The 20,179-nt window shown below is 40.2% G+C and overlaps 1 protein-coding gene across 1 annotated transcript in view; it reads right to left on the reverse strand.

Moving 5' to 3' along the window:
• The window catches only part of CA4 (carbonic anhydrase 4), a 59,236-nt gene that overhangs the window by 34,639 nt on the left and 4,418 nt on the right, over positions 1-20,179 (reverse strand). The window contains exon 2 of the mRNA XM_073573399.1: positions 494-535. Coding sequence (XP_073429500.1) covers positions 494-535 — 42 coding nt within the window. The remainder of the gene's footprint in view (positions 1-493; positions 536-20,179) is intronic.

Below are 20,179 nucleotides of genomic sequence, written 5' to 3' on the forward strand. Positions count from 1 at the left end.
TGGAGCATTAAAATGGCAGGTCAGTTTTATTATTTAGTGAACATGGTAAAAAAAAAAAAAAACAACTGTGGAATTACACTTTTTTGCAATTTCACCACACTTGGAATTTTTTTCCCGTTTTTCATTACGCGAATTGTTAAAACCAATGGTGTCATTCAAAACAACAACTTGTCCCACAAAAAACAAGTCCTCACATGGTCACATTGATCTAAATATAAAAAAGTTATGGCTCTAGGAAGAAGGGGAGCAAAAAAGGGAAATTCAAAAACTGAAATACCCCTGGTCGTTAAGGGGTTAAGGGTGAAATATTTTATTTTTTATATAGAATTTGATGTTAGCATCATATAAAGCCTTATTTGGACATGACCAAATGAAAGTAGATTTTGTTAACATTATTATTAACTTTTATTTCTCTGAGACTTGCATACTTGATTTAATTTTGCTTTATTTATTACCTCGACCTAATCTAATCTAATTAGTGTCAAATTCTTACCATTACAAGGAATGGATTTTGCCTGAATATCATAGCACCAATCTGTAAGAGAGTTAAAATACAAAGTCAGGTTATCTACAATATGCATGAGGTAACAACCAAATACATTTTCTTTGTGTTGTATTCTTTACTTGGTGTGAAGACGCCATTTTCTTGGTATAACAGGTGAACCTTAGTCCTCTCACAGTTATCTGATCATCTGTTTTTAGAACTCACTGCGACATTTGATTTTATCTGCATTTTCAGTAAAAGTTACATTTTACGATACTTCTCACAATTTTCTATTGTTACTATTATCTACCGTTTTGTTCGGATTATAAGACCCACTTTTTTCACCCAAATTTGAAGGGAAAATGGAGGTGCGTCTTATAATGCGGATATACCTTACCGGCCACGGTGGAAAAGGGTCCCAGAGTCGCTGCTGGAGTAGGAAAGAGTGGTGCGTTGCTGCAAGCTGCAGGCTGAGATGAGGGGGTGTTCCGATGTGCGCCGCTGCAGGTGAAAATGGCTGTGGTGCTCTGTGGTGCAGGGGGGCTCCGTCGGCATTTTGTGAAAGCCTGGAGTTCCCTGCATATCAATTACTGCGATGCGATGGCCTCCGAGAAAATAGCCGCCAGGGGCGGCGCATACTCAGATTAAGATCTCGGCAACGAGATCTCGGGTGTAAAGATCTTGGGAGACGCGATCTTGTTGCTGAGATCTCAATCTGAGCATGCGCCGCCCCTGGCATCCATTTTCTCGGAGCCTCCCCGCACATCTGTGATGCGGTGGCCTCTGGGAAAATGGCAGCAGGGGCGGCATATGGTCAGATTGAGAACTCGGCAACGGGATATCGTCCCGAGACCTCGTTGCAAAGAACTCAATCTGAGCTTGCGTTGCCTGACAGCCATTTTCCATGAAGGCCACCGCATCGCAGTAATAGATATTTCACAAAATGCCGGCGGAGCACCCCGCACCACAGAGCATAGCAGCCATTTTCACCTGCAGCAGCGCACATCGGAACACCCCCTCATCCCAGCCTGCGACTTGCACCAATGCACCATTCTTGCCTCCAGCAGCGACCCTGGGACCCCGCTTCACCGCAGCCACCACCCCAGTAAGCAATACGATGCATGGATTATAAGAGGTGCCACCATTTTATTAAAAAGTTTTTTTTCCTATTTTTCTCCTCAAAATTTTGGGTGCAACTTATAATTCGGTGCATCTTATAATCCGCAAAATACGGTAGTTTGTTGAATTTAATATATTTCTAACTAAAATATTTCTTTATTTTTTGCTTGTATATTATAAGCTTAGAATCTACTTAAAGGACAAGTTCACCTTCAGACGAGTTGGATTCAACTTTTGCCATTTTGTAATATATGTTAATTAATTACTTAATCTCCTTACTCACTATTAGGTGCATTTGCTCCTGGTAAACAGAATTATGTTGGTAAGGCAAGAGTCACACTACCATGGAATACAAAAAGTGGAATAACACGTGATCAAAAAGACGGATATAAATGAAGATGGGACCACTGAAAACGTTATCTTGTCCCACAAAAACAAGCCCCAATACAGCTCCATCACTGGAAAAATAAAAAGTTATAGCTCTCAGAATAAAGTGATGCAAAAATAATTATAGTTTTTACTGTATAAAGGCGCCAAAGCAAAAAAATTATATAAATGAGGTATCGATGTCATCGTACTGACCCGAAGAATAAAACTGTTTTATCAATTTTACCACACGTGGTACGGTATAAGCGCCCCCGCCAAAAGAAATTCACGAATTGCTTGGTTTTGTTCATTCTGCCTCCCAAAAATCGGAATAAAAAGTGATCAAAAAATGTCATGTGCCCAAAAATGGTACCAATAAAAACGTCAACTCCCGCAAAAAGCAAGACCTAACATGACTCTGTGGGCCAAAATATGGAAAAATTATAGCTCTCAAAATATGGTGATGCAAAAACTATTTTTTTGCAATAAAAAGCATCTTTAATGTGTGACAGCAGCCAAACAGACAAACCCACTATAAAACCTCTTTCACATGTCCTGATATTTTCGGTACTGGAGATGTCAGTGTCCGTGTGTGTAATACTTGCGGCACACGTGTGGCATTCATGTGCCGCATCAGTGACACAAGGACGGGAGCCAGGGTAGAAGCGTTACAGTAAGCGCTGCTCCCTGGTGCTGATTCATGTCACATGGATGACATCCATGTGTGTTATACGTATGCACGTGTGCTGGATGTTTTATGACCCACGCTTACATTAAAAAATGGACATGTCAGTGTGTTTTGCCCACAGACACACCGTCCGTGGAAACACACTGACATGTGCACAGACCCATTCACTTGAATAGGCAAATAGCGCTCCATTCCTCCCAAGTCTCTCCACATGGCTAAGTTGCACTGTACAGTCACATATGGGGTATTGTCACGTTCAGTGACAATAAAGCGGCCATTCTGCGCCGCGAAACATGCGTCGGGGGTCACTGCCAGACGGTCCTCCTCTCCTTTCCTTCTTCTGGTAAGATAGCTCACTTACAATTATGTTTGTCTCCTAGTGGGACTCGCCTTTATTCATGCCTATCTTCCCTGCATTATATGGATGTTATTTACCTCTCTTAATGATTGAGTGCTCAGGGCAGGCACTTGGAGCAATCTGAGCCACATGGCTATCAACCATTTACGGGGTGGCATTATATATTGAGCTCTTATTTACTAGGCACTCTGCTTGGAATACTTATATGAGGATAATATTTTCCATCTTGGGGAGAGGGGCTGGTCAGGTGTGTACTCATCTGCGTCACATTGACACTTTAATATGACCTTGTGCACTTCTTTGGATGTTACTTACTAATAAAAATTATTGATACTTTTTGCAAATCATCATTTGCTCCCTTTCTTTCTCTGGTTTATAGTGAGGGAAATAAGTATTTGATACCTTGCTGAATTTGTAAGTGTGCCCACTGATATGAACAGTCTATAATTTTAAGGGTAGGCTAATTTTAACATTGAGAGATAGAATATCAAAAATATAATCCAGAAAATCACATTGTATAAATTATATAAATTTATTTGCATTTTACAATGAGAAATAAGTATTTGATCCCCTACCAACCATTAAGAGTTCTGGCTCCTACAGGCCAGTTAGACGCTCCTAATCAACTCATTACCTGCATTAAAGACAGCCGTCTTCCATAGTCATCTTTATAAAAGACTCCTGTCCACAGACTCAATTAATCAGTTAGACTCTAACCTCTACAACATTGGCAAGATGTCAGGGACAAGATCATAGACATGCACAAAGCTGGAATGGGCTACAATACCATAAGTAAGACGCTGGGTGAGAAGGATACAACTGTTGGTGCAATAGTAAGAAAATGGAAGAAATAAAAAATGACTGTCAATCGATATCGATCTGGGGCACCATGCAAAATCTCACCTCATGGGGTATCTTTAATCATGTGGAAGGTGAAAGATCAGCCTAAAACTACAAGGGGGAACTTGTTAATGATCTCAAGGCAGCTGGGACCACAGTCACCAAGAAAACCATTAGTAACACATTACACCGTAAAGGTTTAAAATCCTGCAGTGTCCGCAAGTCCCCTTGCTCAAGAAGGCACATATGCAAGCCAGTCTGAAGTTTGCCAATGAACACCTGGCAGATTCTGTGAGTAACTGGGAGAAGGTGCTGAGGTCAGATAAGACAAAAATTGAGGTCTTTGGCATTAAATCAACTCGCAGTATTCGGAGGAACAGAAATCCTGCCTATGGTGCAAAGAACACAGTCCACACTGTTAAGCATGGAGGAGGAAACATTATGTTTTTGGGGTGTTTCTCTCCTAAGGGCACAGGACTACTTCACTGCATCAATGGGAGAATGGATGGAGCCACGTACTGTAAAATCCTGAGTTACAACCTCCTCTCCGGCAGGATATTAAAAATGGGTCGCGGCTGGGTCTTCCAGCAAGACAATGACCCAAAACATACAGCCAAGGCAACAAAGGAGTGGCTCAAAAAGAAATACATTAAGGTCTTGGAGTGGCCTAGTCAGTCTCCAGACATTAATCCCATAGAAAACTTATGGAGGGAGTTGAAGCTCTGAATTGCCAAGTGACAGTCTCAAAATCTTAATGAATTAGAGATGATCTGCAAAGAGGAGTGGACCAAAATTTCCCCCTGACGTGTGCTCAAACCTCATCATCAAATCATCAACTACAAAAAACATCTGACGCAAGGGATCAAATGCTTATTTCCCCCACTGTATGTGTTTTGAAGTATATTTCATTTTAAAACAATGTGTTAATGACAGAGAATTGCTGTATGTAAAAACTCATGTTAAAATCGCATTTCTATCGGATAGCAATTGCTCTGCATTCGGAAGTAAATCATATGCTAGGTGTGAAAAATACTCCCATGACACTCACATAACACTCGCATGACACTCGTGCGACTCTCGGCAGTGAGAATCGGACCAATTTTTTACACGTTTACTGAGACTTCAGCCTAACTAGTGGATCCTGATTACAAATAGTCATCTCTGTAGTCAGGTTCTTTAGAACCTCCACAGCAAAGATTTTTTTTTAATTGTCACTTAAAGTAGCTTTACTTTAACTGTCCCTTTGTTAGGTATCATGTGTATAAGTGTAGTGACAGCAGTAACATTCTCACTGGTCGCTGTTTTTAGCAGTTTTCTGGTCTGCCCCGGCACCAGGTGAGCACATCTGCAACCTGCCATATCAATGTTTTAAGCAACAGTTACTCTCTCCATGTAAATCTATAAGACACGGAACAAGCTCTATAGCCATGTTCGGAGTCTGACAGACTTGCATTAAGAAAATTCAAAAAGTGACCTTCAATCCACACAGCAACCATTGTGTGAATCAGCAGGTCACACATGTAGTCAGGTAGTGACACACTGGACTATAGAACCATTGAAAACTGTAGTAGTCATAGATAAGCATATTATTACCTTCATGACACTTAACCCCTTAGTGATCGAGCCAATTTTGACCTTAATGATCAGTCCAAATGTTGGAAATCAGTGTCACTTTATGTGGTAACTCTGGAATACCTCAATGGATCCCAGTAATTCTGAGATTCCTTTTCATGAGATATCGTTCTTCATAATAGTGGTAAAATTTGTTCGATATGACTTGTGTTTATTTGTGAAAATATCAGAAATTTGTCAAAAATTTTAAAAAATTTGCACTTATCAAACCTTTAATTCTTATGCCCATAAACCAGAGAGTTATGCTACACAAAATAGTTAATAAATAATATTTCATATATGTCAACTTTACATCTGCATCATTTTTTAAACATTTTTTTACGTTAGAAGAGTTAAAAGTTGATCAGCAATTTCATATGTTCCCAACAAAATTTACAAAACCATTTTTTATGGACCACATCACGTTTAAAGTGACTTTTGGGGGCTATATGACAGAAAATACCCACAAAGTGACACTATTCTAAAAACTGCACCCCTCAAAGTCCTCAAAATCATATTCAAGAAGTTTATCAATTCTTCAAGTGCTTCACAGGAACCAAAGCAATGTGGAAGGAAAAAATGAACATATAAATTTTTTGCACAAATATTTTACTTTAGCCAGACATTTTTTTATGTTCACAAGGGTAACATGATAAATGAACCATAAAATCTGTTGTTCAATTTCTCCTGAGCAGGCCAATACCCCACATGTGGGGGAAATCCACTATTTGGGTGCATGGCATGTCTCGGAATCAAAGGAGCACCGTTTGACTTTTTGAACACCATGTCATGATTGAAGAGCCCCTGATACGCCTAAACAGTGGAAACCCCATAACATAACCCCATTTTGGAAACTAGACCCATCAAGGAATGTATCTAGATGTGTGGTGTGCAATTTGAACCCCCAGGTGCTTCACTGAAGTTTATAAAATCGAGCTGTGAAAATGTGCTTTTAGCCCCAAAAATGGGGATGAGAAGGAGTTCTACTTCGCTTTTAGAATGCAGATTTTGTTTTGATAGATTGTGGGTTCCATTAGTTGAGCCCCTGAGGTGCCAGAACAGCAGAAACCCCCCAGGTGACACCATATTGCAATTTTCACTGCCTAAAGGTACTGTCACACTAAGCGATATCGCTAGCAATATCGCTATAACTTGTGACGTTATAGCGATATTGCTAGCGATATCGCTGTGTCTGATACTTACCTCCGACCGGCTCCCCCGCTGGTTATCGCTGATCGCGTGAGAACATCCAGGACCGTTTCTCATCGTCAGCTTCCTGTGGCGCTTCCTGTGGAGAGACGAGCGACGCGTGGTCGCGGGAGGGAGGACGCAGGATCGCCTAGTGTGACCGGTAAGTAGCGACCCCGTCCCCAGCGATGTCGCTGGTGAGATCTGCCTGTCTGGCAGCTCACTAGCGACCACTTAGCGATGTACCAGCGATCCTGACCGCGTCATATCGCTGGTCGGGATCGCTGGTACATCGCTAAGTGTGACAGTACCTTAAGTGTGAAGAAACCAGATTATATCTTAATTACCCAGACGACTGTGTTTTTGCAATCCAAGGGGAGTTGTTTTTTTATCTGTATATTGGTTTGTGGGTTTAAGTGTTTATGTCTGGTGGGTCAAGAAGACATACTTTCATACCATTTAACATAATGTGTAAGTCTGTAATAGTGACTTGTACATAGTGTGTGCTTATCTGTGTTTATTGTGAGCTGATATGCTAATTGTGTATTGTATTCTATAACCAGTTTGTTGACTTCAAAGGTATATAGGTAAAGGCTGTGAGAGTGTACTGAAGGACACTGGGCAATTCTAAAAATAGCTTACCTGCCTGGGTTATAAAAAGACCCTGAGACGGAGAGACCAGATCTCATCTCATCACACACAGAGCTACCAGTCTGCACAACACTCAAAGGACGAGAGAGAGGACTGCAGTCAATTCATCATGGCACCATCACGAGGGACACGGATCTATGATTCTAAGGGAAACAACCTAGGAGTGATCGGCTCCAGTTGGAAGGACACAGATCTGGTCCAGTGACCATCTCTGAACCATGGATATGTTTGGAGAAAGCCAGGTTTTGGGACCCGCTGGTCGCCTGGTTCCATGGAGATGGTCAGATAAGCCAGTTGGGGACTCTCGTGTCAACTAGTTTTGGACTTTGTATGGACAATATGGACTGTCACCTCCCTACGCTTGTTGGTATCTCTTCTCTGTGTGTATATCACATGTGGAATAGCGACCCTGGGAGCTCTAATGTTGTGTCAACTGGCTTAGGACCTTCTACGGACTCTATGGACTGTTCTCGGTCATCTCCCTATGCTTGTCAATATCTCTTCTCTGTGTGTATATCACATGTGGAATAGCGACCCTGGGAGCTCTAATGTTGTGTCAACTGGCTTAGGACCTTCTACGGACTCTATGGACTGTTCTCGGTCATCTCCCTATGCTTGTCAATATCTCTTCTCTGTGTGTATATCACAGGTGGAATATCGACCCTGGGAGCTCTGACCTAACATCTACCGTTATCCAGTCGAGTCAGTGGAAGCGTTAGGCCCTGTAATGTGCACCATGTTGGGGGTAATTGCTGGGATTGTTCTGTTTGCTATTGGGTGTTGTGGTTCAATAAAGTATTGCCACACTGTTTTACCCTAACCCTGTTTTGTCTGTGTAGTATGTTGCCCACGGGGAGATAGAGTGGGCGTTCAGTGGTATGAGCCCTGGTCCATGCAGTCATTCTAAAGGCAGCCGGGCCAGCGAGAGCACCCACTGACCTTGTTTCTCCACACTAAGGAATTCATCTAAGGGTGTAGTTAGTATTTTGAACCCATGAGTGACTCATAGAATTTTATAACATTAAGACATGAAAATATGACATTTTAGTGATAAAAATATAATCTTTGTATTTGTTCCAAATTTGTCAGGTACACAAAGGTTAATAGGTGAAATTAGACCCTACAATTTATTGCACAATTTGTCCTGAATGTGGTTCTGCCATATGTTGTCAGAAATTACTATTAAGGCCCTGTCATTCTAAGCGACTTACCAGCGATCCCGACACCGGGCTCTCTATTTAAATTATCAATAAACAATGAGCTGCTTATCACAGGAGGGGGCGGAGTCAGACTAGTATGCATGGGCTGCTGTATCTGATGTAGTCCAGACAATGACAAACAGCAGGTGATAAAACCTTCAGTGTAATTAAACAACAGCACACAGCATGACATGTGACACATCACTGAAATATGTGTTTTGACCCCTACCTCATGCTGTCCCTTTAACAGATACTGCACGAACCTTAAAATTCTCATTGATTCGTGCACTTGTTATTCAGAAGATCACTTTCTAACTTTTGAATGCAAAACCTTTTTGGCATTAATACTTTATTTAGAGGCCAATCTTTCATGGTCAGTGCATGGATGTTATTTGTTTTAGCTTACTGCAAGCAGCAGGAAAATGCTTATCTATTTCCAGCTTCTCGCAGTCTAAAATAGACTATTTACAAAAAGTTAAGATTGAAACATTATATCCTGGCACATTTTCAGGCACGTTGTCGCAGAAAAGAAGCTCACTTTCTTTCCCCAAAAGTAGCAAAAACCTTTATCACAAAATTTTTTTCTCGAACCCGATTTAAGCAAAGATACTAAGTATTCAATTACAAATTACGATGTAAAACGACTTTTTACGCTTGGCTTGCATATAAGATCAGTGGTGAGTTCATGTTGATTATCTGGGTTTCCTCCTCTAGACTAATTTATGTAAATTCAATGTCATCATCTCATACTCTAGGTATCCCATATTAACAATTATTTTTAGTTTATTTATTTTTTAAGGAACACTCAAATTTAAATTTTAATTATAATTTAATATCATTCTTTTTTAACAAAGTTGTGATGGACTAAAGAAATTTGCATTAGTCTCATGAGTGCTACTTGCAGCTTGTACTCAGTAACACATAGAGAATAATGTATCTGCACATCATCAGTACTGTGGGTGAAGGGGGCTGTTTAAATATTTCAATAAGCGAAACCACCCTCGATTTCTGTCTATGTATTGGGCTTGACAGCAAAGGGGGATGGCTTAGCTCTTGAACAAGAAAGCTAGACGGCGACCTTCACACTGAATTATGACCATGTGTCAAAGACGTGGAACTGTTGGGACTGTTACTGATGTATTTAGATCAGGGCACCTTTTTCAAATGGAGTTGTCTGGGACATCATCACTGATGGCCTATCCTTAGGATAGGTCATCAATGCTTGATCAGTAAGGATGTGACACCCGGCATCCCGCTGATCAGCTGTTCCCAATCTTGGCGGCAGCTGGAACTGCTCAGTTAAAGAGCTGCACAATACAGCTCAGTTGATTGAATAGTAGCCAAGGTCAAGTACTGCACAACCTCTCCTTATTGATTTAAATAGGGGGCGGATGTGTAACAGGCGGCCACAGTCATTATATAGTTGACAGAGCTGTGGTGTACAGCTCTGTAACTGAGCAGCTCTGACTCCTGGAACAGCTGATCAGCTTATTGCCTGGAGTCCCAGATGTTTCATTTCCCCCAACCAGACATTGATGACCTATACTAAGGATAGGCCATCAAATTGAAAGTCCCAGACAACCCCTTTATTTATAGTGTATTAGTAAGTTCTACATCTTGCTATTGTAAACACATTTACTCACAATTGTTGGAGCTGGACAACCTCTGTGACATTTCTATATCACTGGATATATGTACTGTAGTTTATGAAATTTCATAGTCATTAATGATACATAACTGTACTTTAGCTTTAGAAGGGATGTCTAAAATATGAAACAAAATGTAGACACACCCCATTAAGCACATTCCAACATCTCAACATCTGGAATTCTAACTACTACTCAACTAAGGTATCTGTAGGATTTATTCTTGATTTATATTTAAATTAGATGAACACACAAGTTAAAGTCAGATAACATTCTAATATGTATAGGGGTCTTATCACAGAGAATATTGGAGGGAGAAGGGTTGGTTAGTCTGAATTTACACACCAAATCATTTTGGTTTTCCTGAACATAGTCTGCCACCCGGGGTGTCTGGTAAGAGCATTCTCACTGTTTCCAATTGCAAAATACATAAATGTTAGTGTTTCATGAGTATGACGAAATAGGAGAAATTGAATGAGCTAGCCAACAGCTATCTAATATGCATGGCGGCCTCTAGCAGTGAATGCCTCAGGGAGTAACTCACAAACTCTGGAACTTTATCCTGTGTATTTCTAAATATATTAGTAAATGGAGAGTGGGGTGCATTCCTATGCACCTCTAGTTCTATATCAGGTCACTAATATGCCCTCCAGTTTCCCAACCACGAAGCACAGGTTCTTGGTAGATCTTAGGCTGACAGTAGACTTAATATATTTTTCCTAGCAGTTCAGTCTCAATGTTTAATAATTTAAAGGGGTATTCCCATGTCCAAGATCCTATCTCAATATGTAGTAGGTGTAATAATAATATTAGCAAATACTTCCAATTAGAAATGTAGTATAGTTTTTCTGATTCGCTATGTCTCTTTCCTCATGTAAACTCTGACAGATATATACATTATGATGATAGATAGACTAGATAGATAGATAGATATGGGATAGATAGAAAGATAGATATATAGATAGCTATGAGGTTAATAGATAGATAGATAGATATGGGATAGATACAGTTGTGGCCAAAAGTATTGACACCCCTGCAATTCTGTCAGGTAATACTCAGTTTCTTCCTGAAAATGATTGCAAACACAAATTCTTTGGTATTATTATCTTCATTTAATTTGTCTTAAATGAAAAAACACAAAAGAGAATGAAGCAAAAAGCAAAACATTGATCATTTCACACAAAACTCCAAAAATGGGCCATACAAAAGTATTGGCACCCTCAGCCTAATACTTGGTTGCACAACCTTTAGCCAAAATAACTGCGACCAACCGCTTCCGGTAACCATCAATGAGTTTCTTACAATGCTCTGCTGGAATTTTAGACCATTCTTCTTTGGCAAACTGCTCCAGGTCCCTGATATTTGAAGGGTGCCTTCTCCAAACTGCCATTTTTAGATCTCTCCACAGGTGTTCTATGGGATTCAGGTCTGGACTCATTGCTGGCCACCTTAGAAGTCTCCAGTGCTTTCTGTCAAACCATTTTCTAGTGCTTTTTGAAGTGTGTTTTGGGTCATTGTCCTGCTGGAAGACCCATGACCTCTGAGGGAGATCCAGCTTTCTCACACTGGGCCCTACATTATGCTGCAAAATTTGTTGGTAGTCTTCAGACTTCATAATGCCATGCACACAGTCAAGCAGTCCAGTGCCAGAGGCAGCAAAGCAACCCGAAAAACATCAGGGAACCTCCGCCATGTTTGACTGTAGGGACCGTGTTCTGTTCTTTGAATGCCTCTTTTTTTCTCCTGTAAACTCTATGTTTATGCCTTTGCCCAAAAAGCTCTACTTTTGTCTCATCTGACCAGAGAACATTCTTCCAAAACGTTTTAGGCTTTTTCAAGTAAGTTTTGGCAAACTCCAGCCTGGCTTTTTTATGTCTCTGGGTAAGAAGTGGGGTCTTCTTGGGTCTCCTACCATACAGTCCCTTTTCATTCAGATGCCGACGGATAGTACGGGTTGACACTGTTGTACCCTCGGACTGCAGGGCAGCTTGAACTTGTTTGAATGCTAGTAGAGGTTCTTTATCCAACATCCGCACAATCTTGCGTTGAAATCTCTTGTCAATTTTTCTTTTCCGTCAACATCTAGGGAGGTTAGCCACAGTGCCATGGGCTTTGAACTTCTTGATGACACTGCGCACGGTAGACACAGGAACATTCAGGTCTTTGGAGATGGACATGTAGCCTTGAGATTGCTCATGCTTCCTCACAATTTGGTTTCTCAAGTCCTCAGACAGTTCTTTGGTCTTCTTTATTTTCTCCATGCTCAATGTGGTACACACAAGGACACAGGACAGAGGTTGAGTCAACTTTAATCCATGTCAACTGGCTGCAAGTGTGATTTAGTTATTGCCAACACCTGTTAGGTGCCACAGGTAAGTACAGGTGCTGTTAATTACACAAATTAGAGAAGCATCACCTGATTTTTCGAACAGTGCCAATACTTTTGTCCACCCTCTTTTTTATGTTTGGTGTGGAATTATATCCAATTTGGCTTTAGGACAATTCTTTTTGTGTTTTTTCATTTAAGACAAATTAAATGAAGATAATAATACCAAAGAATTTGTGTTTGCAATCATTTTCAGGAAGAAACTGAGTATTATCTGACAGAATTGCAGGGGTGTCAAGTAGAGTTGAGCGATACCGTCCGATACTTCAAAGTATCGGATCGGAATGGATCGGCCGATCTTAAAAAAAAGTATCGGTATCGCCGATTCCGATACCGGAAGTCCCATTCAAGTCTATGGGACTTCCGGTATCGGAATAAGAAAAATCCTGTTTTTCCCTTGTACAGCCTCTCTGGGGTCTGTACGGGCCTTTCGGGGGGCTGTGCCGGCCTGCCAGGGGGTCTGTGCAGGCTCCGGTGGTCTGTGCCGGCCTGCCGGGGGGCTGTGCCGGCCTGCCAGGGGGGCTGTGCAGGCTCCGGTGGGCTGTGCCGGCCTGCCGGGGGGCTGTGCCGGCCTGCCGGGGGGCTGTGCAGGCTCCGGGGGGCTGTGCCGGCCTGCCGGGGGGCTGTGCAGGCTTCGGGGGTCTGTGCAGGCATCGTCCGATGGGACTACAAGTCCCATCGGGCGATGCCTGCTACCATGACAGTGATTGACACATTAGCCAATGATGGGACAGTAGTAGTCCCATCATCCGGCTAATGTGTTGAATGTAAAAAAAAAAAAAAAAATTACATGCTACATACATACAACATGCATACTACATACATGCTACATTCATACTACATACTACATACATGCTACATTCATACTACATATATACTACATGCAACATACATACTACATACATACTACATGCAACATACATACTACATATATACTACATGCATGCAACATGCATACTACATATATACTACATGCTACATACATACTACATATATGCTACATACATACTACATATATACTACATGCATGCTACATACATACTACATACATACTACATATATGCTACATACATACTACATGCTACATACATACTACATATATACTACATGCATGCTACATACATACTACATGCTACATACATACTACATATATACTACATACATACCACATACATGCTACATACATACTACATACATACTACATGCTACATACATACTACATATATACTACATGCATGCTACATACATACTACATGCTACATACATACTACATATATACTACATACATACTACATGCATGCTACATACATACTACATGCTACATACATACTACATATATACTACATACATACTACATGCATGCTACATACATACTACATGCTACATACATACTACATATATACTACATGCATGCTACATACATACTACATGCTACATAGATACTACATATATACTACATACATACTACATACATACTACATGCTACATACATACTACATATATACTACATGCATGCTACATACATACTACATGCTACATACATACTACATATATACTACATGCATGCTACATACATACTGCATGCTACATGCATGCTACATACATACTACATACATACTACATGCTACATACATACCACATATATACTACATACATACTACATACAATACATTCATACAATACATACATAGACATACAGTACATATAACATAGAGTAACATACTTACCAATACTTGTCACATTGTTCCCCGAAGCCATTGTCTTTTACGGAATAAATATTAACATAACAAACCACAAAAATACTCACCCACGATCCGAAGCAGTCCACGAGTGTGTCCCACGACGATCTTGGGTAGAGAACTGCAGCATCAGCTGTTGCCGCCGTTCTCTACGGGCTGCAGGAATCCAATGACGGAAGGTAGGTATCCTTCCGCACTGTATTCCTCCGCCACTTAAAAAAAAAAAGTCCCTAGTCTCACTTTATGCCATTGCTGTGTGGGAAATTCCCACGCAGCAATGGCATAAAGTGAGACTAGGGACTTTTTTTTTTTTTAAGTGGCGGAGGAATACAGTGCGGAAGGATACCTACCTTCCGTCATTGGATTCCTGCAGCCCGTAGAGAACGGCAGCAACAGCTGATGCTGCAGTTCTCTACCCAAGATCATCGTGGGACACACTCGTGGACTGCTTCGGATCGTGGGTGAGTATTTTTGTGGTTTGTTATGTTAATATTTATTCCGTAAAAGACAATGGCTTTGGGGAACAATGTGACAAGTATTGGAAAGTATGTTACTCTATGTTATATGTACTGTATGTCTATGTATGTATTGTATGAATGTATTGTATGTAGTATGTATGTAGTATATATGTGGTATGTATGTAGCATGTAGTATGTATGTAGTATGTATGTAGCATGCATGTAGCATGCAGTATGTATGTAGCATGCATGTAGTATATATGTAGTATGTATGTAGCATGTAGTATGTATGTAGCATGCATGTAGTATATATGTAGTATGTATGTAGCATGTAGTATGTATGTAGTATGTATGTAGTATATATGTAGTATGTATGTAGCATGTAGTATGTATGTAGCATGCATGTAGTATATATGTAGTATGTATGTAGCATGTAGTATGTATGTAGCATGCATGTAGTATGTATGTAGCATGTATGTAGTATATATGTAGTATGTATGTAGCATGTAGTATGTATGTAGCATGCATGTAGTATATATGTAGTATGTATGTAGCATGTAGTATGTATGTAGCATGCATGTAGTATGTATGTAGTATGTATGTAGCATGTAGTATGTATGTAGCATGCATGTAGTATATATGTAGTATGTATGTAGTATGTATGTAGTATGTATGTAGTATATATGTGTTATGTATGTAGTATGTATGTAGTATATATGTGGTATGTATGTAGTATGTATGTAGTATGTATGTAGCATGTAGTATGTATGTAGCATGCATGTAGTATGTATGTAGTATTTTTTTTTTTTTTTTTTTAACATTTAACACATTAGCCGGATGATGGGACTACTACTGTCCCATCATTGGCTAATGTGTCAATCACTGTCATGGTAGCAGGCATCGCCAGATGGGACTTGTAGTCCCATCGGACGATGCTTGCACAGACCCCCGGACATCAGCACAGCCCCCCGGCAGGCCGGCACAGCCCCCTGGCAGGCCGGTACAGACCCCCACAGGGTGCACAGACCACCGGCAGGCCGGCACAGCCCCCCGGCAGGCCGGTACAGACCCCCACAGGGTGCACAGACCACCGGCAGGCCGGCACAGCCCCCCGGCAGGCCGGTACAGACCCCGGGCAGTCCACACAGCCCCCCGGCAGGCCGGCACAGCCCCCCGGCAGGCCGGCAGAGACCCCCGGAAGGCCCGAAATGACGGCGCATCATGATGCGCACACACCGCGCATCATGATGACGTCAGGCTGTCAATCAACTTTGAACTTCCGATTCCGATGCCGACTTCCGATATTGAAAAAATATCGGAAGTCGGTATCGGAATTCCGATACAGCAAGTATCGGCCGATACCCGATACTTGCGGTATCGGAATGCTCAACACTAGTGTCAATACTTTTGGCCACAACTGTAGATAGATAGATAGATAGATAGATCGATCTCTATTTAGGACTTCATAACATGTGATCATTGTTATTGACCTTACTTCAAAGGCCAGCAATGTATTTATAATCCTTTAAGTCAATAAAGATTTAATTGACATCATATAAAGCAATTTACAAGTGTGCAAAAGATCAATTCAGAAAAATGGTTGTGTTTTCTGCTGAGATTTGTACTCTCCCCAGTTTACAACCTCTTTTCTAATATAGTTAGTAGCAATAAACCAATACAACCTTGTGCTGTATTTATTAATAGTGATTTGATGGCTAGAGATGAGATATGACAGCTTTGCTCCAGATATAAGCCTTTCATATATTTGTCTGTAGTTCTCTTACCTTGGGGGAAATTTACTAATTTACCACAGAAAACAAGTCTCATTGTATAAAACACACCCAAAGCAAACATTGTTATTTATAAGAAAAAATGAAGAAAGTAAATTCTTATTATGTAGCAAATCAGTGTCTCTAATGTATTTACCCATTTAAGGGTACTTTTATCATATACTGTGTCATATTGTTTATTAATTCCCATACTTCTCAAACTCAAATTCAATAGTGTCCATATGTGCAATGTTTGATCTACAGATATATAATGTCATTATATTACATTCTCTATAGCTATTAATATGATACCAATGTTTCTAACCACAAGTAAAGAGCACAAGGCATAGTAATATGGGGTCAAGACATCTATTGTATTATGGTCACCATTATCTCTACTGATGTAATGTATAGCACACAATAGGTTAAATGGGGGTAAGATATGGCGGTATGGGTCACATGAATGATACACAATCATCACATACTTCTTTTTATGGGAAACAATATATTTCTCAATGCATAGAAAAATCTCCACGTGACTATATCTCTCCCCCAATAGTGTGAGTAATTGGAGTTATTAGATATCATTGTGTGTCTGCTTTGGAGCAATCTATTACTGGTATTGTGACTAAGTAATTTCAATTAAACCAGCAAAATACTACTTTTTAAAACATTTCATTCTACTACTGTCAAGCATATATTTACATAGCATGAGTGTTGTACTGACTGTCAGAGAGGAACATGTATTGATATATTTTATCTTGTATTTTTTAATATAACATAACCCCTAGTTAATGTCAATTTATTCTTATAAAATGACATTCTACATCTGGGATTATATCATTTTATGTAAACTGTGGTAGAAACAAAAAATCTTTATAATCTTTCCAGATGATGTTAGTAATTTGTCTAATTATGATGACTGACAGGCAGTAAAACACTCAGCTTAGATGTTCTGATATCTGGCATTGTGTGCTGGAAGCTTTCCTTTTATCAGCTACAGTGGGGGAAATAAGTATTTGATCCCTTGCTGATTTTGTAAGTTTGCCCACTGGCAAAGACATGAATAGTTTATAATTTTAAAGGTAGGTTCATTTTAACATTTTCACGGACCGCCCCCGACACGTTAACCCCTGGCACATTGCAATCAAACACGATCGCAGTGTACCAGGGGGTTTAGGGAAGCATCGAAAGGGGGCTCCCTCCATGCTTCCCTGAGACCCCCACAGCAGTGCGATGTGCAGCGCTGCTGTGGGGGTCTCCTTCCCTGCAGGTCCCCAAATCCAAAATGGTGGCGGGGATCTTCGGGGGGCCTGCAGGGAGGCGGCTTCCTCATGCCTGCAAAGCGCCGGCATGAGGAAGCCTGTAGCACTGCCTGTGACAGATCGCTGATCTGTCACAGCGATCTGTGATGTGACAGATCAGTGATCTGTCACATGACAGTTATGTCCCCCCTGGGACACTGTAATAAAGTTAAAAAAGAAAGTGTAAAAATAATTTGTAAAAAAAATCGCTAAATAAATAAAAAAAAAAAATATTCCCTAATAAATTCATTTTTTCAAAATAAAAAAAACCCAAAACACTAAAAGTACACATATTTGGTATCGCCGCATCCGTAACGACCCACCCTATAAAACTGTCCCACTAGTTAACCCCTTTATTGAACCCCTTAAAAAATAAAAATAAAAACAAAGCAAAAAATAAAGCTTTATCATCATATTGCCGAACAAAAAGTGCAATAACGCGCGATCAAAAAGACAGATATAAATAACCATGATACCACTGAAAACATCATCACGAGCTGCCACACAGCATCATCAGCGAAAAAATGAAAAAGTTATAGCTCGCAGAATAAAGCGATGCAAAAATAATAATTTTTTTATATAAAATTGTTTTCATTGCATAAAAGCGCCAAAACAAAAAAACATAAATGAGGTATCGCTGTAACTGTACTGACCCGAAGAATAAAACCTCTTTATCAATTTTACCGCATGCGGAACGGTGTAACGCACCCCCCAAAAGAAATTCTTGAAATGCTGGTTTTTGTTCATTCTGCGTCCCAAAAATCGGAATAAAAAGCGATCAAAAAAGTCACATGCCCGAAAATGGTACCAATAAAAACGTCAACTCGTCCCACAAAAAATAAAACCTCACATGACTGGGTGGGTCAAAATATGAAAAAATTATAGCTCTCAAAATGTGGTGATGCAAAAACTATTTTTACAATAAAAAGCGTCTTTTAGCGTGTGACAGCTGCCAAACATAAAAACCCACCATAATTAGTAAATCAAACCCCCCATGATCACCCCCTTAGTTAGGGAAAAATAATAAAATTAAAAAAAATGTATTAATTTCCATTTCCCATTAGGGCTAGGGTTAGGGCTAGGGGTGTGTTGGGGTTAGGGTTGGAGTTAGAATTGGGGGGTTTCCACTGTTTTGGTACATCAGGGACTTTCCAAACGGGACATGGCGTCCGATCTCAATTCCAGCCAAAAATGTCAAATGGCGCTGCTTCCCTTCCGAGCTCTGCCATGCACCCAAATAGTGGTTTACCTCCACATGTGGGGTATCAGCGTACTCAGGACAAATTGCACAATAACTTTTGGGGTCCTGTTACTCTTTGGAAAATAACAATTGGGGGTGAAAAGATCATTTTTGTGGAAAAAATATGATTTTTTAATTGTACGGCTGTACGTTATAAACTTCTGTGAAGCACTTGGGGGTTCAAAGTGCTCACCACATATCTATATAAGTTCCTTGGGGGGTCTAGTTTTCAAAATGGGGTCACTTGTGGGGGTTTCCACTGTTTAGGCACATCAGGAGCTCTCCAAACTTGACATGGCATCCGATCTGAATTCCAGCCAGTTGTGCAGTGAAAATGTCGAACGGCGCTCCTTCTCTTCCGAGCTCTGCCATGTGCCCAAACAGTGGTTCCCCCCCACATATCAGGTATCGGCGTACTCAGGACAAATTGCACAATAACTTTTCCAGTCCAATTTCTCCTGTTACCCTTGGTAAAATAAAAAAAATTGAACCTGAAGTAATTTTTCTTGTGAAAAAAAGTTAAATGTTCATTTTTTTAAGCATTCAAAAAATTCCTGTGAAGCACCTGAAGGGTTAATAAACTTCTTGAATGTAATTTTGAGCACCTTGAGGGGTGTAGTTTTTAGAATGGTGTCACTTTTGGGTATTTTCTATCATATAGACCCCTCAAAGTAGCTTCAAATGTGATGTGGTCCCTAAAAATAAAATGGTGTTGTAAAAAAGAGAAATCGCTGGTCAACTTTTAACCCTTATAACTTCCTAACAAAAAAAATTTGTTTACAAAATTGTGCTGATGTAAAGTAGACATGTGGGAAATGTTATTTATTAACTATTTTATGTCACATAACTCTCTGTTTTAAGGGCGTAAAAATTCAAAGTTTGAAAATTGCAAAATTTTCAAAATTTTTGCCATATTTCCGTTTTATTCATAAATAAATGCAAGTTATAGCGAAGAAATTTTACCACTAAAGTGAAGTAAAATATTTCACGAGAAACATTCTCAGAATCACCTAGATCCATTGAAGCTTTCCTGAGTTATTACCTCATAAAGGGACAGTGGTCAGAATTGTAAAAATTGGCCCGGGAGTTAACGTGCAAACCACCCTTGGTAGTAAAGGGGTTAAAATTATAGA

Source organism: Dendrobates tinctorius, unplaced genomic scaffold (assembly GCF_039654945.1).
Source record: "Dendrobates tinctorius isolate UK_male_01 unplaced genomic scaffold, ASM3965494v1 ptg000007l, whole genome shotgun sequence".
Lineage (NCBI taxonomy): Eukaryota > Metazoa > Chordata > Amphibia > Anura > Dendrobatidae > Dendrobates > Dendrobates tinctorius.